Source organism: Cheilinus undulatus, linkage group 23 (assembly GCF_018320785.1).
Source record: "Cheilinus undulatus linkage group 23, ASM1832078v1, whole genome shotgun sequence".
Classification (NCBI taxonomy): domain Eukaryota; kingdom Metazoa; phylum Chordata; class Actinopteri; order Labriformes; family Labridae; genus Cheilinus; species Cheilinus undulatus.
This window is the reverse complement of record NC_054887.1, coordinates 2,432,469-2,457,960: the sequence shown is the minus strand read 5'-3', so window position 1 is coordinate 2,457,960 and position 25,492 is coordinate 2,432,469. Positions and strand designations below refer to the sequence as shown.

Below are 25,492 nucleotides of genomic sequence, written 5' to 3'. Positions count from 1 at the left end.
GTTGATCTGTAATTTACATACTTATTTTTTCCCCAAAGCTAAAACAGGCTTTAACCCAGCTGTTAGAAAGGCAACAGTAATGATGACAGATACACAGACCAGAGCAGCAGAAACTGACTAGTAAAGCACAGGGAGATACTTGTTATAACAGGAATGTTGAAAATTGTACATTTAATTCAAAATAGCATCAATGAAAACTGAACTTTTCAGCCTTAATGGCCTGAATGGTGGTATGTTCCTAACATGTTAACCATACATTACTAACATATTTGCTAGATCCTTTTCTCATTCCTTCACTTCCACATGCAAAATTCTCCCTAACGCTGTCTTGTTTCAAAATCTCAGTTTCCACCTATTAATCTCATCCTAATACATTATAATCCTTGCAAAATTCTTCAGGATCACGTTTAAGTCTCAAACCAGTTTTAGTTCTCCTTTCCTCCCTTCTGCTCTTCCTCCTTGCCTATTTTCATCAACATGGCAGAGCTGCAGGACCCCTCTCTCTATCATCTCTTTTCACTCTCTGACTACTTTAATACAACTCTTTTTTTCTCTTTATATGCATGCCCTCTTTCCACTCTCTTCCACCCTAGGCAACTAGGACTGAATGACTGGCAAAAATAATTTAATCACTATTCTTTTGTCCCCTGATATTGCAATTGCGATTTAATATGCATTTATTATAAGGTTCCTTAACTTATGCATTTTTCAACAAATTCAAGCAATAAATCATTGGATATTATAACCTACATTCATCATTCACTCATCATACATTTATCCATTTATTGCAAAATGGATATGCAGTTTTACTTGGTGGAGAAGGCTCTGCTCCTTGGGTTAGTCAAGCAGCAGGCTTTAACTTTCCCTAATATGAAACCCCAATATGAAAAGATGCATAAATGACAATGTGTATCGAAAACAATGAAATTACTTCAGAAGAAATTAATCTTACAGTAGCATGAATCTAAATATGAGGGTGCAACAAGCTTTAAGCTATAAAAGAGGCAGCTGGGGTGGAGGAGGTGACACAGCTTTTACTTTCTCCTTATGTATTTATTCTTCCTTCCCTCATCTGCCCGGTCTCCTCATCTGACCAAACAAAAACGGGATTTCAATGTGGAACTTCAGTTTTGGAGAAAGAGATCAGATCATTAACAAGTGTATGTGCCAGAATAATTTATGAAAATGAGGCAGTTAATTGATTTACTATTAATTAAATCACATTATTTGTTGCAGCTCATATACAGATAAATAGTCAAGCCAATGGGACACAGATTTCTGGTTTAAATTGTAAGTGGATTGAAAAATCAGGTGAAGAGGAGACTTGACCTGAATTATCTAAAACCCATACTGTTGCTTTATTATAGTAACATTTGACAGATATGGAACATTAATTTAAAAAAAAGCAATGTGCAGTCAAATATCCTTTTGGTCAACTTTACCTCAGGCTAGAGGAGATGCCAGACTATCTAAGAGAAATGTCCAAGTAAACTCAGGTGTCAGGAAAAATACGTGATAGTACATAGGTTAACAGAATCAGAGCCTATGAAGCAGGCCAATGTCTACGGGACTTATAATGATAGCCCACAGGATTTGAGAAGCGGATATTGTGTATAAAGTTCTGAAAATTATGTCAATGGGTATTTAAATTTAGTGCTGGGCCAAATTCATAATCCGTCTACACCAGTGGTCATCAACATGCAGTCCAAGGGCCATATCAGAGCCCCCAAAGCGTCCTGTCCAGCCCTCAAAAGACTATTTTATTCAGAAAACACATGTTTTTTAGGGCATCTTTTGTCCTTATACCCCTAAAGCTATTAATCAAATCTAAAAATGACCATTATTGATGTAGTTTTATCAGGAATTTATGTCTGACCCATTTTTACAGAAATCCGCCGTTCAGAACAGCAGCGCAGTGGTCTAAAACCCAGTGATGGACAGAAATGTGGAGCTAAAATGTCTCTATCACTTCCTTGTGTCTGGCTTCAGTGTAAATGGTAGGGGCTGATCTCATTGTTAATGCCTAAACAATGAAGGAAATACAAATAGTAATACAAAAAAAAGTTAATTTGACCAAAATATCTAATTTAGTTCATTTGAAAGTCCGGCCCCCACACTGTCTGACAAACCAAAATCTGGCTCATCTACAAATGTAGTCGATGACTCCTGGTCTACACAAAAGACAAGCCATGGCAACACATTTACCTGTAACCCTAGAGCAGTGATACTCAACCTGTGGCTCTGGAGCCACATGTAGCTCTTCTGTTATGATTTGTGGCTCTTTTATGTCTTTATTTGAAATATTATTCCCCCAGGAAACCTTTAAAAAGGAAACTTGGACCTCAGAAATTATCCATTGCAAGACGCATTAATCATTTTGTTTCCCACACTTATACAGTAGGCTTTAATTGTCAAACTTAATTGTCAACCTTCATCTTTTGTCTATGTATCAATTGTCCTTACTTGCAATTTTTTTGCAATTTTTCACCTTTTCTTTTTGCCTCTTTTATCCTGCTTTTTGCAATTTGCATTTTTCCCCTTTTTCCCCATTTAAGCTTCCTCTGGTTATTAAATGTCACTTTTACCCATTTTTACCACCTTTTTGCTGCTTTTTGCCCACTTCAAACACTTTTCACTCATTTTTTGCCAACTTATTTGTCGCTTAATGACCATTTTTGCCACCTGTAACACATTTTTTGTCACTTCTCACCCATGTCTGCCACTTTTCTCTCCATTTTTGTGACTTCTCACCCAGTTTTTGCCATTTTATGCCTATTTCACCCCAGTCACCCATTTTTAGCCACATTTTTGCCACTTTCTTACCAGCTTTATCTTAATTCTATCGCCACTTTAACCCATTTTTTCATCACTTTCGCCCACTTAGATTGTGTCTCTTGCAAAGGTATTTTTCAACATTTACACTCTTTGGTTGAGCAGGGTTAAGTAACACCGCCCTAGAGTGATTAACAATGCCTTGTTGAGTTACTATCAGTAATTATATAGGTACATACCAAGGGGAAAAAAACCAAAAGCATAGAGGGTTTCTTGGAGTACTTCTCTTCCCAGCACTGTCAAACTACATCAAGGAGACACTAGAGGGCAGTATATGTTACATTACAGCAGGCCCTGATCATTGTTCTTCCTAATCCAGATAAACATTTTAAATTTCACAGCTCATATACATGCATTTCAATCTTGCCCTGTGAACATAAATTATTTTCAGAAATTCTTGCACTGTGACTCAAAAGAAGGTTCTCCCTGACCTAATAAATATAGAAGCAGTCTTCAAAAGTGACAATGTAAGAACATTTTGATATGATTTGCTCTACTTACAGCAAGAATCTGTGTCATTTCATGCAAGAAAGACACTTGGAAGGGTCAAGTATTCATTTGAGCACTGGAAAATGAATATTGGTACAAAACTACAGAGCCTGTCCCATTTGGCTATAGAAATATCGGCATCAGTGATGAGATCCAACCAAGGTATCCACAGTGTAGGTAGGTGGGCTGATAATATTGAATTAATAGTTTCATTCTTTCCAGGCCAGACAAATCTATCCCAGATATAAGTGTAATAATGCCAGTGTTATTGCCTCAGTTCCTTAACTAGTTTTAAAACCAAAACTCCTGTCTCAGAGTTAATCTGAACAGAGAAGACAGGATATGACTGAAAAACACAAAAAAATTGTTCTTGTCAAAATGTTTGTTTACAGATTTAGCACAGCAGCACCACCTTGTGCTGAATCTAAGAAGTACAACACAGTCTAGCACAAGCTTCATGTTCTAATGTGGGCCAAATTCCATTTATTCTTAGAATGTGCTGCAGACTAATCAAAATGGGCTGCATTTGGTCTTTCTGGTCATGTAACTTTTTTAAATTAGTCCAAAATCCCTGCAGCACACATATTCTGATAGTCCAGATTTTCCTGAAAAAAAAAACAGATGTCTATAATGTTTTTACCTCTGTTAAGTGGGTCCCAAAATTTGTGCCAGAGAAAAAAATCCAGCAAAAGTCTATTGTATGGAAGCCCGAAGGGCACATTCATACATGTATTCTATAGGTTTTTCTATGATGAGGAGTAATTTTCAGTGTTCGTCTCAAGATATCAACTTATTTATCTCCTTTTCTTTGGATAACAAGCAGGTTCTTCCAAGATGTTAATGAAATTCTTTATGAAATTACCAAATTTCCGTGCTGTCTTGGGAAAATGGGGTAAAATTAAATGCATGCATGCATTTCCATCTGTAATGATGTTCTTTAAAAAAATGTTTGATGATTGAGTTTTGCTCTATTTAGGGTCAAAACTGCCAGATTCTTTATCAGACAAATTTGAGTGGTTGAAAATTATGTAAATTTGGGTCACAATTTCTCTTAAGGATGTGGTGGTGGGTCCTGATGTCCGACCAGTTTCGAACCACTGGCATAAAGCAAAGAAAACTGCAGCATGAGTTGTGTGAGTTAGTCTGCACATTCTGTAATGTTGTTTTAGAAAGTTTGCACATTCCATGCCAAAGTAAAAAAGAACAACAGACCTTTGATAACCATCTGTCACTGATTCGATCAGCGACTGTTTAAGGGTAAGCTTATCTTAAACTGAAATGAACACTCACGCTTACCTGAATACCATCCAGAAGTTTGCTCATGCACCAGAAGCTGTCAGCCTCAATATTCCTCAGAGCCTCTTCCTGAAGACTGGACACGTCAAAGTTTTCCACTTCCTCCTCTAGAGAGGAAGACAGAGAATTAAGCATTGCAGAGAAGGAAAAGGGCAGAGGGATAGAGAAAGGCAGTCAGATGATGGAAATGTGCAAAGATAAAGACAGAAAATCCAGGTAAATACAACAGCCTGATGCTACAGCAGTTTATTTTTTTCTACACTCAGTGTCCCATTCAGCTTTCCCTCAACCCTGACCAATCTCCCAGTCGCTGCCGCTGAAAGACATCCCCACAGCATGATGCTGCCACCACCATGCTTCACTGTTGGGATGGTTCAGGTCAGGTGATGAGCAGTGCCTGGTTTTCTCCAGACATAACTTTTAGATGCATGAGAATCATGTCATGGGTTAGGGTTAGGGTTTACTACAGCCCTTCTCCCCGATTTTTCAGTTTGGCCAGGCGACCAGCTCTTGGAAAGAAGCCTGGATGTGCTTAACTTCTTCCACTGCAGAATTATGGAGGCCACTGTGCTCTTGGGAACCTGCAGGGATGCAGAAAATTTTTGGAAATCATGACCAATCAACATAATTTACTAAAGGTGGACTCCGATCAAGGTGTAGAAATATCTCAGCAAGAGAAATGGGAGGCACCTGAGCTAAAGTTTAAGTGGGGGACAAGAAAGCAAAAAAAGGAAGGAAGAAAAATCCTCAGTGGTGTGTTGGAGCACAGGGAGAAAACAGTGGTAACTGTATTTAAACTACAGAAACACTTCAAATTAACAAACTGGCCAAAAGTCTCCAGACAATACTTGAGCTGAACTGCAAACAGTCAATTTTCTAAGGGAAAATTTTTTTCTCTCTCTCTCTCTTTTTAGCAATAGTAGAGAAGATTTGGTAAATTTTTCATGGGTGCAACCCACATACTCAGCTCTGCTCTTCACATCACAAATGCATGTTCATTACTAATGTGGCACCACTGAAAAGGGAAACAAACAGGCTTCCAGCAGTATAAGATCTGCTGTGAAGAAGCACTGTGACAACAAAGAAACAATCTACTAAACACTAAGTTCCTTACTTTTCATGCTAAGTTTACATAGCACAAGTAGTCAAAACATTAGTGCTAGAAGAGAGTGACAAGAGGTCGCAGAAGTGCCGGAGGAGTTTCTTGCTTGTTGTAAAAAGTAAGACTATCTAGAGGGTCCACTCATTTCCACCAGTTCGGTTCAGTTTGGTACGGCACGCCATCCATTTTTTTGCGTTTCCATGGAGCAAAAGCCGGAAAGCGTCCCAAAAAAAAACACTCGCACCCTTCCACTTTTTGGCACCCTTCTGTGGTGGCTGCAGCTCAGAGACCTCTTGGATACAGACCTCTCCCTAACGGACCTCTTGCCTCCGACCGATTTGCATCACGCCATCTCTTGACCAATCTTACCTATCCGTCCCAAAAAGGTGGATCTACACACACAATAGGGGTTTGCACTGATGCCACATCAGCGAGCACCAGAAGACTAATATCTGCTTAAATCTAGGATATTTGGACTCACCAGAGATCCAGACTGTTTCCTAGTCTGTAGATACTGATAACTGGCCACAGACTGAGCTTCCTAATGTTTATCTGTACCTGATTTTAAGAACACAAATCAGAGCCTGAAGGCTCACATCAGCCATGGATGTGAAACTAAATTAATGCTGAAGTTTTGTGAATACAAAGCTTTAGATCAGTTGGTTCTCTGTACTGTAACTAGTTATTAATCTGCTTCTTACTTTAGGTAACTTGTGAAAACATCGCTCTTTGGTTGCTGAACATGTTTGTAAAACTACGGGCTGCAGCCTATTTTTAAAACGAGATCAGCGCACCCAGGATTTTGGACTTAATCTAAGTTTGATTTCAAAAAGGGAAAAAGACCCGGCACTCACCGATGTACTCAAAAACATAGACGACGAAGAACGGCGTGACCAGATCGTTGATGCCTTGCACGTAGCCACTGGCCGGGTGGCGGATGGCCCAGATAAACAGGATGCGCTCAAAAATCTGAGACACAAAAAAAGAAAACAAAAACACAAGGAGACAGTATGTGAACAAAGTTTTGCAGAAATTAAAAAAGATCAATCATACAATCAACCTACCACTACAGAGAGTTAGTATATTTCAATGATGTGAAACAGAGATGTTAGAAAGTCAGCAAGGCTTCAAGGCGAAACCTAAATATGTTATTCTTCTAAACAGGGTTGCTCCTTCTTCAGCTTTTGGTTGTTTTAATACAAACACTCGAAGCTGAATTTAAATACTGAGATTGCACCACAGCATGTACACGAAAAAAATAAGTGAACATTTGTTGGGTTTTTAAAACACAGAAGCTAGTACAGAAAACTTTTACAAAAATAGAAAACAAGTGTCATTCTCTCAGATTTTCATTATTTAGATAACAGATTTCCAAAGGTATAAGAATGATTGACAAGAAGTGTTGTTACAACAAAGAAATAATCCACCAAACACTAATTTATTTACTTTTTTGCTGGGTTTACTTAAATTTATATTTATTTGTGCTTTAGTTGTATGTGCATTTGTTTATGTGCCCAATTTAAGCCATTTTCCCAAATTGCTTATAATTTTATACGCATTTTTATTTGGCCCTTAGCAAAAAAAGCTTTCTTTTCTTTTATGCTCTACCACAGTGGTTCCTAACCTGGGGTCAGTGGGGTCATGGGGGTTGGGGGGGTGCAGGCCCTGTCTGCTCTGACTCTGTCAAAGTTAGACGTGCATATCACTGAGGTCTGACCAAAAACTTTAATCCAGAAAATCGCCACTTTCCAGGGAATGAAATAAACGCTGCAATTATAACCTCTTAAGATCCTGCATGCACATGTGTGGACATTACTGTTAGAGCTATTCACATTATTTCGTTAGTTTGATAATTTTACATTTATCCATTATTTGTTTGGGGAGAATTTAAGGATTAATTTTGATACAGCTAATGTTATCGTATAGAATAATTAATTATTGATTGAGCCTTTTTGTTTTGATATATTTGGTAGTTTGGCACAAGGTGACGTTTATATTATGGGCAGGTTGGATAAGATGGGCGGGCACCGGAAAGGTGAATGGTTTTTTCACCAGAAAGGCATGAGTCAGAGGCTCACCTGAAGAACGCCAATTGTCTGTGACAAACCCTTGTGAAAAAACGCCTCAAAAGTTATAATTTTTACATGGACAGTGGTTGGTTTGATTTTGAGTTTTTTGAGTTTTGTTTGTTAATTGACAAGAACAAATCGCCGCTACAATTACATTTTGGCTTTCCTGTAATATAGTAATAATCTGTGCAATTAAATGCTTTTAGATGACTGTCCAGAATGTCCTTTCAATAATTAATTCAATTTGTTTGAAATTTTCACGGAAATTTTAGGGCTTTCTTCGTTAATACTTTTGGGAATTTGCTTGAAAAATTTTGGGAACATATTTCCATATATTTCCATATTTTTTAGATTTTCTTTGGAGGCTTTTGGGAGCAATTTGCTTCAAAATTATCAGACATTTGCAGGAAAATGTGGGAAATTCATTTGTAATTTCTTGGGAATTTGATTTGAATTATGGGAAGAATTTGCTTCGGATTTTGGTAGGTATTTTCATGAGAATTTGTGAAATTCACTTGAAAATTTTAAGGATTTTTTGGGGGAAATCTCGGTCAATTTCACAGATTTTCTGGGGAATTTATTTTATTTTATTTTTAATTTCATAATACATGTTAGGGGAAATTTGCCTTGAAATTTTTGAGAATTAGTATGAAAATATTCAGAAATCTATGCAAAACTTTTGAGGCAACTTTCTATTTGAATGTTCAAGTTTTATGATAAAAAATTTCCACATATTCGGGGAAACGTGAAATAAATTGGCATTCTTCTTATGGGACACTTTAAAAAAAAAAAATCAAGAATTCTCACAGAAATTTTGAGGCAAGTTACTTCAGATTTAATGGGATTGGTGTGATTTTGGACAGAACATTTTCCAAGAAATTCAGAACTTTTAGTGTAAATGTTGTTGAGGCTTGGCATTCACTAGTCCTTGTGGTCCATCGTCAAAATGACCCCATCCCTCTCTCAATGACCAACACAGTTTCTGACTTACTGAAGACCCCCGACAACTCAACAACTGGGCCAGACATCTGCTCTGAAACCGGTCCGGGTCTGTATTTTCTGCAGAAACACGACCAGGAGATTTGCAGATATCATCTTTGGTAAAAACTAAATTCGGTTCAAAGACAGGGCCGAACTTCTAAACTTATCAGGTCCTACTGATAGCAAATAAGTGGGAAAAACTAAAAAATGCATTCCAAACAAAAGTTCATGTCTCAGGAGGTTACACTGACTTAACACTGAATGATCATAGTTTGAATCTTTTGACACTTTTTATTGGTTTAAAACTGGTTAAAACCCACTGACATATGCAAAGAGAAACTGTTATTACTGATTTATAAAAAAAATAAATAAATAAAAGCATGAAATATCGTTATACAAGGTATGTCCTGGTGCCAGCAATATATTATTTTTTAAAGCATAACTGAAAATATAATGTATGACGGCATGTAAGTGCCACTAGAAGGATCTGAAAAAAATTCAGAGGATCGGTTAATTTTTGAGCAAAAAAACAAACAAAAAATTCTTTTTTTTTAGGTTATGAAGTTGAATATTAACAAGAAAACTCAGATTTTAAGAGTGTAAAAAGTTGTTTATTAAAAGAATTTCTTGGTTTTTTAAAATCTCAAATTCTGACATTAGAGACTCAGAAATTTCAAGTTTGCAAATTGATAAATTCACAACAGTGTAAAGTCAAAATTTACAAGGACCTAAACTAAAAACGGTGGTTGAACTTTTGACTATAATCTCAATAGTTTTAGTTCACATACATTTATGACTATTAACGTAAAAACCTTGGGGACTTTTTCTCTTAGATTCACAACTTTTTAGATTTGAGAATTTCATTCATTTTTTTTAATTTACAGATGTTCTTTTTTTCTAGAATGGTGCTATTTAGGGCTAAATGATTTGTAGAAAAATAATCTAATTGATTTTCTTCCCCAATGTTTTTTTTTTATATTCGAACATTTTCAGGTTCCTCATCTCATGCTTTTTTTAACAAATACAAGCAATAAATCATTCAATATTACAACATAGACAATATTAGATAAAATAAACAAGGGCTGAACTTTTAAAAAAATATTTAAATACACCTCAGTGCCATTATTATGTCTCATATTGCAAATTTGATATCAACTGCTATATTGAAGGGGGTGATCATTTTTATGTCATTCTCAATTTGATTAGAAATAATATATATTTATATATATATGAACAGGAAAAGCAGGATTTTGGTAAACTTTTCTAGAAAGGCATGTGAATGTTAAGATACATTAAATCTCTGCTGCAAAAAATATATATATTAAACTGGTATTTTTGACACATTTTAGGTTTTAGAAATATTGCAACGTCTGCTATTATTAAATTGCAGCAGGCTTTATTGTGATTTAATGTAATTTGAGAGTAATTGCCCAGCCCTAGCCCTAATGTACCGTTGTAATAATGGATAGTTTAGTCATAGATCTTTCGTCAAAACAAGTGTTTACAGGCCTATGATTTGTAATTTTTCCAAATGGGTCTTGGGGGGTGGCTTAGTTTTTCTTAGATATGAGTAGTGGGGCCCTAAGGGAAAAAGGTTGGGAACCACTACCCAATCGGTACCACTGGTTATTCTACCACCCGTTTCCGCCCAAATGGTGCAGGGAAAACCCTCTGGGTGAGTTTATGTGTTTGTGCAGAACGGGGTCATCTCACCTCTTGGACAGAAGCTTGTTGAAAGAGAGGAATAAGGGGATTAGTTCTTGGTATGTCAATGTGAATCTGCAGAGAGAAAAGGAGAAAAAAAGACAAACACTGAAGCAACGGGCAGGTTAGCACAGATCTTGCATAAACAAAAAGTTATGAAGGCAGAGAAGAGCAACAGTTAGTGGATTGGTTTCCTTGATTGAAGGCAGACTGGGGTTGCCGTTTCTGAAATAGATCGCAGGTGTGGTCGTGTGTGCGTGTTTGTGTCTTAGCCAGCTACGGCTAAAACTACGTTTGTTTGCTTGATTTTTGTGCTGACCACACTTACACCATTTCAAACTGCCTACCCCACAGCTGAACAAATGACAGGCAGGCAGATTGGTCAGAAGGGAGCCAGATGGGTGCAGGACAGCAGCTGGAGCAAAGCCAGCTTAAATAGATCAAACTTTACAGGCGGACTGTCCATTTGAGCATTTTACCTCTGCCACCTTTGGCTGCATCACCAAAGACTCAGGATTCATCCTAGGGATGTCTATGTGGATCTGACAGCAAAGTGGGAGAAAAGGTTATTAAATACCCACCTACATCCACACATGCACACAAAAGACACAACAAAGAGGACCAATAAGAAGTCCCCTTTGACACCCTTGTCCTGATTTTAAAGGATGAGCACATGTCTTTTGTGTTTGAGAAACTTAACCCCTTGCTCTTACTGAGGAAGTTGAAGTCCTTTAATGTCTGTGACTAAATGTTGTGTATTTTCTATCAGTCTTTTATTGAAAGGCTGTTACACCTGGATAGTAGTTTCATGGATTGAATACGTTGCACTGTTTTGTTTTTCTTGTTTGATGTTTAACCACACGGTGGTTTGAACTGTTCTTATGCTGATGGCTCTTTCATACATTCTATGAATGTAGACTTCCTTACAGTGTGCATCAGGCAGGGGCCCAACAGGGGCCCCATATGTAAGATAGCGGACTGGGTAAGAGCTAGGTGCATGAAAATTGGTAGACATATGTATCATGACAAGACGAAAAAAAAGAAGTCTCTTGGGGCCATCCTCTAAAATACACAGGAAGCACACCACAAACAACTTTACAACTGCTCTAAATTTGAAATAAAGTTCAAAACAGATGTTTCATTGAAGGATGGGGAGCATTTCAGGAAGTACGTGCAACTCTTATGACAAACATCTGACGGCCTTCAAATTTCACATGTGGGATCAAGGTCTGCCCCTTTACATATTCAAAGGTTAATTTCATTCTTATGTTGTAGCAACTGACAACAATTGGGCCACTTCTTTACTGGGGAGCAATTCCTTAACACACAATTTCACAGGAAGTCACTGTAACTTTTATATGAAACTTCTGATTTGCATCAAATCTCATATGCATGATATGGGCCTGCCCCTCTACATACGCAAATGTGTGTTTAAATGTGTATTACATGTTGGTTAAAAAAAAAAAAACTGGTGTAGGAGGATCATCATGCTTGCTGTGCTCGACACATCAATCACATCTTGATTCACTGTGGCGGTAAGAAGAATCGAAATGATAAAAAAATTGTGTTGCTTTCCAAATACTTATGGCCCCGACTGTAGATTGTCTCATGTAGAGCACAAATGGAAAAATTCAAAGACAAACACTGAGAATAAAAGTAAATATTGTTTAAGAGAACTGTTCATGAAAGCAACTGTCTGAGGCCTGCAGCCTTCCATATCAAAAAAGACCAGCAAACAGTGACTCTGTATGTGCAAAAGTGGGAAGGAGGAACAGACAGAGGTTGGGGGAAAATGCATGGGACTGTTTTCAGTTATCTTACTGAAAATTCTGTAAAGAAGACTCTGCAGACACATGCATATATAAACATACAGTCATGGACGTTTTGGCCTCCCTGGAATTTTTCCAGAAAATACACCATTTCTCCCAGAAATTGTTGCAATTACAAATGTTTTGGTATACACGTGTTTATTGCCTTTATGTGCATTGGAGCAACACAAAAAATCTGAAGAAAAAAGCCAAAATTGACATAATTTTACACAACTCAAAAGAGCAACGGATCAAACGATGGGCACCCTTTGAAAACTGTGGGGGGTTTTTTTCCAAGCATGTGATGCTCATTTAAACTCACCTGTGGCAGTAACAGGTGCTGGCAATCTAGAAATCACACCTGAAGCCAGTCAGAATGTCTAAAAGTTGACTCAGCCTTTGTGTTGTGTGCCTGTGTGTGTCACACCAAGCATGGAGGAGAGAAAGAAGAGCCCAGAATTGTCTGAGGACTTAAGAAGCAAAATTGTGGAAAAATATGAACAATCTCAAGGTTAAAGACCATCTCCAGAGATCATGAAATTCCTTTGTCCACTGTGTGTAATATAATCAAGAAGTTTATAACCATGGAACTGTGGCTGATCTCCCTGGACGTGGACGGAAGAGAAAAACTGACAAAAGAATGCAACGCAGGATAGTTGGAATGGTGGATAAACATCCTCAGTCAACTTTCACACAAATTCAGGCTGTCCTGCAGACTCAGGGTGCAAAAGTGTCAGCTGGGACCATACGTGGTCATCTGAATGAGATGAAGCACTATGGCAGGAGACCGAGGAGAACCCCACTGCTGACAAAGAGACATAAAAAAGCCAGACTGGAGTTTGCAAAAATGTACCTGAGTAAGCCTCAATCCTTCTGGGAGAACATTTTGTGGACAGATGAGACTAAGGTAGAGCTTTTTGGAAAAGCACATCATTTTACTGTTTACAGAAAACAGAATGAGGCCTACAAAGAAAAGAACACAGTACCTACAGTCAAACATGGTGGAGGTTCAAAGATGTTTTGGGCTTGTTGCTGCCTCTGGCACTGGGTGCCTTGACTGTGTGCAAGGAATCATGAAATCTGGAGACTATCAAAAGATTTTGGGCTGCAGTGTAGGGCCTAGTGTCAGAAAGCTGGGTCTGGGTCAGAGGTCATGGGTGTTCCAGCAGGACAATGACCCCAAACATACCTCAGAAAGCACCAAGAAATGGTTGGAGACAAAGCTGGAGAGTTCTGAAGTGGGCAGCAATGAGTCCAGATCTAAATCCCATTGAACACCTATGGAGAGATCTCAAAACTGCTGTTGAAGAAGCACCCTTCAAATGTGAGAGACCTGGAGGAGTTTGCAACAGAAGAGTGGTCCAAAAATCCAGTTGAGAGGTGTAAGAAGCTTGTTGATGGTTATAGGAAGTGATTGGTTTCAGTTATTTTTTTCCAAAGGGTGTGCAACCAAATATTAAGTTGAGGGGGCCAACAATTTTGTCTGGCCCATTTTTTGAGTTTTGTGTAAAATTATGTCAATTTTGGCTTTTTTCTTCTGCTTTTTTTTGTGTTGTTCCAATGCACATAAAGGAAATAAACATGTGTATACCAAAAACATTTGTGATTGCAACAATTTCTGGGAGAAATGGTTTATTTTCTGGGGGGGCAATAGTTTTTTCTATGTTTGTACATAAAGGGCTTGTACTGGTTTTGTGCTTCGGGAATACAACAGTGACAAAAAAAATAAAAGTATTATTTTATTGGAAATAAAGCCTTTATTTCTCACAGACACACACTCATTGAAAGTCATGGGGTTCTGATAGATCTCTGACGTTAAAGCAATAACTAAACAACATGAAAAAGGGAAGCAGGACTTTGTTTGTGCTGGAGTACTTGTGGGTTTACCTGTCTATATGTGTCCTGGTGGTGTTCATCATTGCGAGAGTCATAGTACTGTTGTATGAAGCCAAAATATTCTTGTCTCTTTCTCTGCAGGACACTCTCTCTCCTTTCTGCGTTAGCTGGTAGGTAACCCTATGACGGAGTGAAAGAAACAGAATAAATAAGTATTACCATTCTTGACATTTTACATCATCATTTTCAGCATGGTCTATCTGCCTATGTGGTTCTGGGTCCTTAAGGTCCAAACTAAAGTATGATTTAGAGATTGAGAAATAAAGCAATGATAAGATACTTAAAAAGGCCAAGGTAAAACTCCAGTTCAGGGGACAGTTCTCACTTTAAACAGCACGCTACTTAGTAGCATACTTACTGCCTATAACAGGAGAGAACCATCTTTTTAAGAGAAGATCAGTGACTCTGATGGGACATAAGTGACTGGTCTAATTCAACAGAGGTCAAGCCAACTGGTGCTATTAGTCTCACTTTGGGGATCCCCTGAGTAGAGTGAAAGGGTCTCAAGTGATTATGTCTGGAAGGTCCAGTCGTTGGTTAACCAGTACTCCTCACTACCATTACACCATGAAGACAAAAGAACACTCCAAGCAACTTAGAAAAAAGGTTATTGAAAAGTACAGTGCGGATAAAAGAAAAACACCTTCAAGGCTCTGAACATCCCCCAGAGTTCAGTTAAATCCATCATCAAGAAATGAAGGAATATGGCACATGAGTAAATCTGCCTAGATCAGACCGTCCTCTCAAACTGAGTGAGCGTGCAAGACGGAGACTAGTGAGAGAGGACACCAAGACACCTATGACTACTCTGAAGGAGTTCCAAGCTTCAGCAACTGAGGAGAGACTCCGCTGTTGCTTCGGTTCTTCACCAGTCAAAGCTTTATGGGAGAGTGGCAAAGAGAAAGACACTGTTGAGGAAAACTCAGATTCAATCTGGACTAGAGTTCACCAGAAGGCATGTGGGAGACTCCATGGTCAAGAGAAAAAAGTTCTTTGGTATGATGAGACATGGCACTATGTTTGGCGGAGCCCGAACACCTCATCCTCACTGTGAAGCACGGTGGTGGCAGCATCATGCTGTGGGGATGCTTCTAAGCAGCCGGCCGTGGAAGGCTTGTAAAGGTAGAGGGTAAAATGAATGCAGCAAAACATGATGGATGAAAATCCCATCCACACAGACTCAGTGCTGTGATTGCAGCCAAAGGTGATTGACTTAAAGGGGGTAGATATTTATGCCATCACTTAATTGATCTTACATATGTCTATTTAACTGACATTACTTTGTAGATATCTGTTTTGACTTTACATTAAAGAGTTTCTTGTCATTTTTTTGTTAAAAAACCCAAATCATATTGACTATGATTGATTACTAAAATCAATTGTTTCTGCCATTTAAGTGTCCAAAATTCTAATCATTATTATTTGATGTAAATGAAACTTACTGAAAGGAGCTTCCAAGTTATCGGTCTGACTTGTCTTGGGATTCCCGACCAGCTGAGTTTCCGTAGTTCCTCTGTTAAAAAAAATACAGAAACACAAGAAAGACTAATTTTAGATTAAACAAGAAGACATTTTTCAGAAACGTTGATTACAACTCTTCAAGCGCAACCACAACAACTAGAAAAGCACTCAGAGAGCGCAGACCTCCGCCATTAGCCCTATCTCCCAATAGTGAAGAACCCTTTAAAAACATTCCTGGAGCCAGACGGTGATCCGGACCACTCTCAAAATCTAATCAGTTCTTCTTTATGCCATTTCTGACATTTCCTGAAAATTCCGTCAAAATCTGTCCACAACTTTTTGAGTTATGTTGCAAACAAACTAACAAACGAACAAACCCACCCAATCACATAACCTCCTTGGCGGAGGTAATAAGGCATGCATTTTATGTATATACAAGACGGCTTGCTGAAGGAAATCATCTAACTAATGAAACCCTCATCACTGAAGCTCACTCCAAAAAGTAGGAAAATTTCAGGAGTGTGATTAAATAAGTCCCCACTTCCTTCCCATCTGCCTTTCTACCTGCCCTCAGTCATTCATTCAACCTTCCGCGGTGCATGGTTCTATATCAAGGCAAGTGAGAATATAAAACAGTGAGAAGTAAAAACGTGCTGTCAGTCAGTGCTGGTTGAGCGGGGACCTGATGGAAAGCATGAGGAAAGACACTTGGCAGGCCGTAGCCATGCACTATGCAGGCATCATTCAAACGGAGCTCAACCACTGGGGCAAAACACCGCAAGATTCTTGACAACACACATACCAACCAAATCTGGGGTTCTGTATTTTGCAACAGTGGCTGCCTCAGCTATGCCAAAAATGAGACTGCACCACACGGATTTCACTTTACCCTGGCTGTCACGATAACAGAATTTATCTCTGGCTTACATTACAAAAATAAGAATGACAATCTGTACTCTGATGGAAAATTAATAACTCTATAAAATAACAATGTGTGCCAGAACTGTCTTTGCCAGAGTCTGTGTAAAAATTCTGAGTTTAGATCCAGCCTGAGAGTCTTAGGAGGGTCAACATTTAACCATAAACTGTCTCAATAAACTAATTTTCATCAGTAATAAATTATGAAAGAAAAACTGTTGAGATTAAAAAAAAAAGTCAAAGTGATATGTTTAAATGCCAAAAATCTGAGATAAAAAATCTAACATATTACTTCAAAAAGTCAAAACAGGTGATCAAAAGTCAAAATAAAGCTTTTAGAGGGCAAATACATGAGACAAAGTGTGAAAATTTGAGATAACATAAGAAGTGATTTTTAAAAAAAGGTCAGAATTTGGGATAAAATTAAAAATCGTGAGTCAACATATGAGACAAAATTAAAAATAATGAGTTGAAAAGCTCAAAATATGAGAAACAATTAGAAATCATGAGTTTGAGGGTCAAAATATGAGATACAATTAAAAATCATGAGTTTAAAGGTCTAAATATGAGAAAAAATTAAAAATCATGAGTTTAAAGCTCAAAATATGAGAAAAACTTAAAAATCGTGAGTTTAAAGGTCAAAATATGAGATACAATTAAAAATCATGACTTTAAAAGGTCAAAATATGAGTTAAAATTAAAAATCATGGGTTTGAAGGTCAAAATATGAGATACAATTAAAAATCATGAGTTTAAAGGTCAAAATATGAGATACAATTAGAAATCATGAGTTTAAAGGTCAAAATATGAGGTACAATTAAAAATCATGAGTTTAAAAGGTCAAAATATGAGATACAATTAGAAATCATGAGTTTAAAAGGTCAAAATATGAGATACAATTAAAAATCATGAGTTTGAAGGTCAAAATATGAGATACAATTAGAAATCATGAGTTTAAAGGTCAAAATATGAGGTACAATTAAAAATCATGAGTTTAAAGGTCAAAATATGAGATACAATTAAAAATCATGAGTTTAAAGGTCAAAATATGAGGTACAATTAAAAATCATGAGTTTAAAGGTCAAAATATGAGATACAATTAGAAATCATGAGTTTAAAGGTCAAAATATGAGGTACAATTAAAAGTCATGAGTTTAAAAGGTCAAAATATGAGATACAATTAGAAATCATGAGTTTAAAAGGTCAAAATATAAGTCAAAATTAAAAATCATTGGTTTGAAGGTCAAAATATGAGATACAATTAAAAATCATGAGTTTGAAGGTCAAAATATGAGATACAATTAGAAATCATGAGTTTAAAGGTCAAAATATGAGGTACAATTAAATATCATGAGTTTAAAGGTCAAAATATGAGGTACAATTAAAAATCATGAGTTTAAAATGTCAAAATATGAGATACAATTAGAAATCATGAGTTTAAAAGGTCAAAATATAAGTCAAAATTAAAAATCATTGGTTTGAAGGTCAAAATATGAGATACAATTAAAAATCATGAGTTTAAAATGTCAAAATATGAGATACAATTAGAAATCATGAGTTTAAAAGGTCAAAATATAAGTTAAAATAAAAAATCATGGGTTTGAAGGTCAAAATATGAAATACAATTAAAAATCATGACTTTAAAGGTCAAAATATAGGATAAAATTAAAAATCATGAGTTTGAAGGTCAAAATATGAGGTACAATTAAAAATCATGAGTCTAAAGGTCAAAATATGAGACAAAATTGAAAATCATGAGTTTAAAAGGTCAAAATATGAGATGCAATTAAAATTCATGAGTTTAAAGGTCAAAATATGAGATTGAATATAAAATCATGAGTTTAACAGGTCAAAATTTGAGATACAATTAAAAATCATTACTTTAAATGGTCAAAATATGAGATAAAATTAAAAATCATTACTTTAAACGGTCAAAATATGAGAGAAACTGTGAGTATAAAAAGGTCAAAATAAGAGGTAAAATTCAAAATTAAGACTTTAAAACATCAAAATATGAAAACGTTTATATCATAAGTTTAAGTCATACTTATGAGATGCAAAAATTGAAATTTTGATACAATACTGGGCAAAAAAAAGTCTGATATGACATTTAAGCCATATTGCCCTTGCATTATAAGTACAGCAAAAACAGGAAAGTCTTATAAAGCAAAAAGAAAAGGAGACAAAAGCCAAGAAATGTAGAGAGCAACAAAGGAATGAGTCAATAAAACTCTGCCAAAGCATTCATGCAAATAATGTGAGCCTTTTGGAAGAGTGTCTCTTACCCAGATCTGTGTTGGGTCCAGCCAACAACTGTTTGAACTTATCGAGACGGGATGCTTCTCTCTCTGTCAAAGCCGGGGTGCCAGATGTGTTCTGATCAGCAATGCGAGCCACAAGGGGGATGACTGGCGACCGGTGAGATAGAGACCGTTGTCTGTGAAGGGCTGCATGCTCACCTGCTGCATCTGGCGGGAGTGCAAAGGTTTCAAACAGAGCAGATATTTTGATCAAAAACTCATACCATTAACTGACAGCTTTTAGAAGATGCAGCACAGGCTCATACGGCCAAGTTGAATCCCTAAACTTTTTCTTTAAAGTTTTATTTCACATTGCAAAAACCTCTCACATTTGTTGAGGCCTGACAGAGGTGTGGACAGGACTGGACTCCATTAGGATGAGAGCGCGGAGTGCATGGTGGTTAAATTCTTTATCTTTGGTCAAATCTCTGCAACTTGTTGGAACAATTTAGACCAGTGATACTCAACACGTGGCTCTAGAGACAGATGTGGCTCTTTTGTGAGGGTTTGTAGCTCTTTTATGTCTAAATTTAAAATATGATTCCCCCAGAAAACCATTTAAAAGGGGAACTTAGAACCCAGAATTATCCATTGCAATTTGTTTCCCACACTTACAGAAGGCTTCATTGTCAAATTTAATTGTCAACCTTTATTTTTGTCTGTATTTTTTTCTCCACTAAATAAGGGAGTAGAGCATAAAAATCAGGTCATATTGGCAATAAGTTAAACACTGAAACCAAATAACTGACTGACTTGGAGAGATGGATATTAAAGAATATATTATGAAAAAAATATAAAAATGTTAAAATACAGTGCTTAAAGATGAGACATAAATGTTTGGTTTTATGGTGGTGGGGGTCCACAGAATAAACTATTTTCTCTTGGAGGAGGCTCACTTTCCTACACTTTGAAAACCCCTGCTTTATGTCATTCCTGCCTTTGGTACACAAGTTGGTCCGCTTTGCTTTCACACCCCAAACGAACCGCACCATTGTCACATTGGGGTACAAAATGTAGATGAATGAGAATAAAAATGATTTTTTTAAACCGTAGCATCAGGCTGCAACATAAGAACAATGAAAACAGTGAAGGGGGTCTGAATACTTCAATTCACTGTGGGCAGAATGGCGTCAGATTGGGTAGAATTCAAAAATTATCTCTAATGGGATCAAAAATAATACAAAAAAGCAGAGAAACTAACCTGCAACTTTGTTTGATGAATAAAAATATGAAAACAGCATCAAAATTTGAACCTTTGAGTGTTACATTTAAGACTTTTTAAAAGTCTAAACTTTTGCTAAATTGATTTATTAATACTTTCTTAGACAACGTGGACACATTGCTTGGATTTGATGAAGTGTCCCTAAAGAAAGAGTCCTTCTGTTCACTAAGCAGTGGTGTTTACTGACCTTTAGGTGACCCTATTGGAGCCTCACTGTGGGACTTCACCAGGCGGCCATCAGTGTGAGGGCTGTTCTGAGAGGCAAATGACACCACTGGGCTGGTCTCATGTCCTCCCTCCAACCGGTTTTCTATCTCTTCTTCTTCTTCCTCTTCCCCCACTTCTGCTTCCTCATTTTCTTCCTCCTCCTCTTCCTCATCTGCCACCACTTTTGAGGCATCCTCTTCTCTCTGTTCCAGTTCTGTTGTGTCATCTTGTCTCTGCCTCTCCTGTTGCTTACTGTGATTCTCAATCACCTGCTCAGTTGGGAAAAAAGATGGGGGGCAAGGGGATTGCTAGTTAACTGTAAGATTCTGAAGCATTAATACAAATATCTATGGATATTTACATATCTCAAAAGTAAAAAGTGACTCTAATTATCTTTAAACCTTTACAAATAACTTTTGTATCAAGCTGTTTTTGATCTTAACGCTGTCAGGAAAACAAGTTTCTTCACAAAGTCAAAAAATAGAGTAAAAAGGAAGCTGTAAGCAATTATGGAAATGCATTTTAGTTGTAAATATGACTTAATATCGTGTGACGCAACAGTTATTTGGAAAAAGATGATCCAAAATGTTTCTTAACAAGCCAAAGTATGCCATTCACCTTATTGGCCGTCTCCATGACTACCTCAATATTAAGGTTCTGTGCAGCCATGGCCAGCAACTCATCATCATCATCCCCAACATCCCATGCATCACTTGTGATGCTCTCAAACTCCTGGAACGTGGTAGCCTTCTTGGGCTTGTTTGGCGTCGCTGGAGGAGGCTTGTTCCCTGCTTTAATTAAGCTTGTGGATAAAAAAAAAACACAACACAAGAAGGGATCATAAAGATGACAAAATGAAAGCAATTGAAGACAAAAGGTAAGACTTCAGGAAAGACTGTAAATGGAGGAGGAAAAAAAGGAGTGGGTGCATATATGAAAGGAGAGAAAGTCCATGCAAGACACTGTGGGACACCCTTTCTACACGCAGACTCTTACTCTTAAGAACACATATCAAATCAAGACTCCTTCATCAAAGCAAGCATCATGATCATGAATAAAGGTGTGTTTTCTTTCTCAAGCGATTGCACATGCTGAAACAGTGGGTGGCGCTGCAGAATGTGAACCGCTGTTAAGGCCAAGAGAAGAAGAAGAAGCATCGCTGAAAGGCAACAGCACGTCTAATAACGCGGCGTCAGTGGTGGAGTTAGTCATTGTTTTAGAGGAAGGAAACACAACAGTGTTTGTAAAACTCGCCCCTAATAGATCCTAAAGGGTGGAAAAAAAATCCTGATGTTTAAGTAACTAAAGAATGGTTATTCTGATGACAGACTGTCAATACCAGCAGCAGTAGCTGCTAGCATTAGGACCAAGCTGAAGGCAAAACACAGGGTGATTCAGCAAGCATTTGTAGGTCACATATTATGAAAAATACACTTTTCAGGTTCTTCTACGAAAAAAATATGTGCCCCTGGCCTGTCCACAATCTTTCAAAGAATCAGAAAAATCTATACCACCCACCCCCTTCTCTCTCCACCTTTCAGAAAATGTGTGCTGAAACAAGCTGTTCTCAGATTTTCCCCTCGTGATGTCATATGGGGACTTAGCCCGGCCCCCCAGTTCGGTCGGCCCTCCTCACTGGGAAAAAATTTCCAAGAGGAGGGCTGAATCAGACAGCTCTTTGAAATTTAAAGCCACAGACACAGAAACCGCTCGTTCTGAGCGGGGCTGAAACAGAGGGGGTTTTAGACATGCAACAATCCAAAACTGGAGTGTTTTTTCAGCAACAAACTTCACAAGGCATCTTTTGGGGATCTGTAAGACCAATATAAACTTGTCTTAAAAGGGTGAAATATGTGACCTTTAAACTGCATACAGTTTTGAAGAGACAGATATAACCAACACTGCCAGATTCATGCTGTGCAGTGAGTCCACACCAGGGCTGAATGATTTGTAAAAATAATCTAATTGAAATTTTTTTCCCCAAATATTGCGATTGTGATTTAATATGCGGTTATTTTGGGGTTAATCTTGTGTATTTTTCGACAAATTCAAGCAATGTATAATTCTATAAATAAGACCATGTGTATTGAAAACAATGAAATAACTTCTGAAGCAATTAATCCATAGTAGCATGACTCTGAATATGAGGGTGCAACAAGCTTTAAGCTATAAAGGAGGAGGCTGGGGTGGAGGAGGCGAGGCTGGCTACCAGCTGACTGAAGCTTGGGGAATGGCTTTCATGAAGTAACGCTAGGCTTCATCAGTTTTAGACAGAACGAGCTCACTATTTTTTCTTGTATTGCAAATGTAATTGTCATTTGCTTTGTTTACGGGCATTATTATTTTGTCCCTCGTTTTGATTAAGAAAAACATGCATTAAAACAAAAAGGCAGATTTTTGCAAACTATTATTAAAAAAGACTTCTGAATGTTTGCATAATGTGCATATCTCTGCCGCTGCAATATTGATCTATCAAACTGGTAATTTAACACATTTCAAGTTAAAAAATTTTTTGCAACTTCTGTGATTTGAAAATTGCACCAAGCCATATTGCGATTTAATCTAATTTGCGATTGATTGCCCAGCCCTAGTCCACACTGAGTTGAAAACTTGTGTGCACAAGATTGGCATGGATTTTAAGCATATTCTACATTCATGCACAAATTCATAAATCTGTGCTTAGAAATCACGGTCCACCCAAATTTCTGCGCATTTTAAAATGAGGGCCAAAGACATTACAGAATGTCTGCAAACACTCCCAAATACCTGTTTGGGAGGTGGTTAAAAGTGTCACTGACTCTCAGGGTTAAACACTATGCAAGGTGGAAGAAAGCTATACACCCAAGCAACAAATACTGAACAAATACCAACGTGAGAAAGTGTATCACGCTGTATGTAGCAGCTCAAACACACGGCTAACACCAGCATGGAAACTTTAACACGCAAACTACAACCAAGTCCAAGTTTCACCTCATCATAAGGCACTCAGCTTCAATGAAAGACACATTCACTTACTTGGCATGAAGAAGAGGGTCAAATGGAGGATGCTGTGCGCCATACACATGTTGAATGCTAGGGAAGTACAGAAACATCAGGCAAATTCACTGACTGTTTGGCAACTTGTTCACAAGCTTGTAATGTAAGCGACTCAATTCAAAACACATACGACTCTGGGTAGCTTTAGGACCATAGCAACACCGGATCAATTAATGTCTGCAATCATATTAGTAACCTTTCTATGATCGTGGTCGGCTTTAAGTGCCCATTTGTTTGCCGCCGTTAGCAAAGAGCTCTTCTTGGCCGGCTAACAGTCCGGGGAGGTTAAAAGAGTACTCTTTGTGGGTAATTTACCACAGACCTGGCAAATTTACAACGGGCAAGACTCCAAAACTATATGCGACATCGCAGGTTTGTAAGCCAAACTGAAAGTTGCGTTTGGGTTTCATCAATGTAGCGTCAACAGGGAAAGGCTAGCTACGCTAAGCTAGCCTGCAGGAGTTAACACGTCACTTACCTGCCAGGAACCTTCGCTGCATTTCTTTTCCAGAACTGTTTTTTGTTTCCGTCGCTTGACATTTTCCTTCTGTGACAATACCAGTGTTGAAACACAAGCAGGTGAACGCTGTCGCTAGGTGTGAAAGTGGAGTTTTCTGATTATTTACTCTTGGTTCCCCCCACCAAAACTCAGAAAGCTGCCATGTTGATACTGCTCCATCGACGAGCAAACACCACTGTGATTGGCTCAACCGACACTTCCGCGTTGTGAGCCAATTACAAGTGAGAGTCATTGTTAGGTGGCATAGGAAGGTACTGACGTAATGGTTTCCTCGTTCTTCTTTGCCTGGCAGAAAATACTAATTATATATATATATATATATATATATATATATATATAGATATATATGACACAAAATTACCTGGCAATTTGTCTTTAAGGTAGCAGCCTGAGAGAAGCTCCTTAATCCATGATGAACTGTGTTGTTGTTGTCAGCCCCTCCTTCCTCTGTTTTCTTCTTCGTTGGTCATTTGTAGATATTCTTTTTGCCCCCTCCCCTCTCCCCTGTGGGAAAGGTGGGTATCCATTGTTTTGTCCAAGTTTATATCTATTTCCATCCTTATGTTAAATATCACATCTTGTACATATTTTGAATCCTTACAATGTCTTTACAACATTGTATGTAACTTCACGTGATGAGTGGGATTGGGGCTCTCACAGTTACCTCCATGTAGCTCTCCATCAAGGTACATAGCTTCATGAATGACTGTCTTATCATTTGACATGTTTGGCGCCAGTCTTGACCTCAGGCCTTCACCCAGTGGCTCCTTGTTTTTGGAAGAGGAAGGTGCATTAAATTCATTTGTGTTCATGTGATAAAAGAGTCCGACTGCATCCTCCAACTCTGAATCGACTGCAGCAGTTTGTGCAGCTGAGCTTGGTGCTTAAACAGGGTAGACACCAGAAACGCCAGAACTGCCTGCAGTACACAGTCAAGGTCCATTTTTTTTTAAATACTTTATTTATATTTATGAATTAAAACAAACAAATGGAATGGAATATTTGGCATAGCATTCTCAGATTGGGCAGTGTTGCTGTCTTTGTTGTTTAGTCCAGCCAGCAAGGATTGGCTTTTCCTTCTCGTCTCTGTTCCACAGGAATTTCTTTTTATACGTCTGCTGTCCTGTTGCTGTCACTTTGACATGTGTCCATGTCCCAGAACATGGAAGGGAATACAGTTACTCCACTGGTTCCATGGTGTAATGGTCAGCACTCTGGACTCTGAATCCAGCAATCCGAGTTCAAATCTCGGTGGAACCTTATTTTAAGTGATTCCACGTGTAAGCTGTGATGGTCCCAGCACAGGCCGAGAAAAACTAAATGGTCATGAGGTCCTCAGCCATCCTGAAAGATCCCAACTTGTGATAGCGTGTTTTGATGACACTAGCAATTGTGGAATGTAGTTCAGTGGCCACATCAATGTGGTGACCCTGAGATTGCTGACAAATGACTATGCAGCACTAACCATGAAATGGCCAGTCCACTTGGAAAGAATTTGTTTGGAATGGTTGACAAAAGCATCCAAGCTGGAGTGTCTTGGAAGCATAGTTTCTGTGTTCGACCACACTGCAACATCTCTGGAGGAAGGCTTTCTGATCCTGAAGACGTCACCAAGCAGCTGTGTTCTCTCAGTGAAGGTCCCACTGAGATT

At 37.9% G+C, this 25,492-nt stretch overlaps 1 protein-coding gene and 1 non-coding gene across 4 annotated transcripts in view; one reads left to right on the top strand and one right to left on the bottom strand.

Moving 5' to 3' along the window:
• The window catches only part of tbc1d22a (TBC1 domain family, member 22a), a 47,307-nt gene extending 23,312 nt beyond the window's left edge, over positions 1 to 23,995 (bottom strand). The window contains exons 1-10 of one of the 3 annotated variants that reach the window (XM_041780939.1): positions 23,800 to 23,995; positions 23,301 to 23,357; positions 20,904 to 21,087; positions 20,266 to 20,554; positions 18,842 to 19,024; positions 15,620 to 15,690; positions 14,169 to 14,297; positions 10,953 to 11,015; positions 6,574 to 6,688; positions 4,618 to 4,724 (exon numbers count right to left, since the gene is read on the bottom strand). In XM_041780939.1, coding sequence (XP_041636873.1) covers positions 4,618 to 4,724; positions 6,574 to 6,688; positions 10,953 to 11,015; positions 14,169 to 14,297; positions 15,620 to 15,690; positions 18,842 to 19,024; positions 20,266 to 20,554; positions 20,904 to 21,087; positions 23,301 to 23,357; positions 23,800 to 23,861 — 1,260 coding nt within the window. In that variant the 5' untranslated portion in view covers positions 23,862 to 23,995. Of the gene's footprint in view, positions 1 to 4,617; positions 4,725 to 6,573; positions 6,689 to 10,482; positions 10,549 to 10,952; positions 11,016 to 14,168; positions 14,298 to 15,619; positions 15,691 to 18,841; positions 19,025 to 20,265; positions 20,555 to 20,903; positions 21,088 to 23,300; positions 23,358 to 23,799 lie in introns of all 3 variants that reach the window. The other 2 variants (XM_041780938.1, XM_041780941.1) reach the window with 2 other exon arrangements.
• A 1,034-nt stretch (positions 23,996 to 25,029) lies between these two features.
• On the top strand, positions 25,030 to 25,101 carry trnaq-cug. Its single transcript has one exon. It is a non-coding gene; the product is annotated as a tRNA-Gln (tRNA).
• The last annotated feature ends 391 nt before the right edge of the window (positions 25,102 to 25,492 follow it).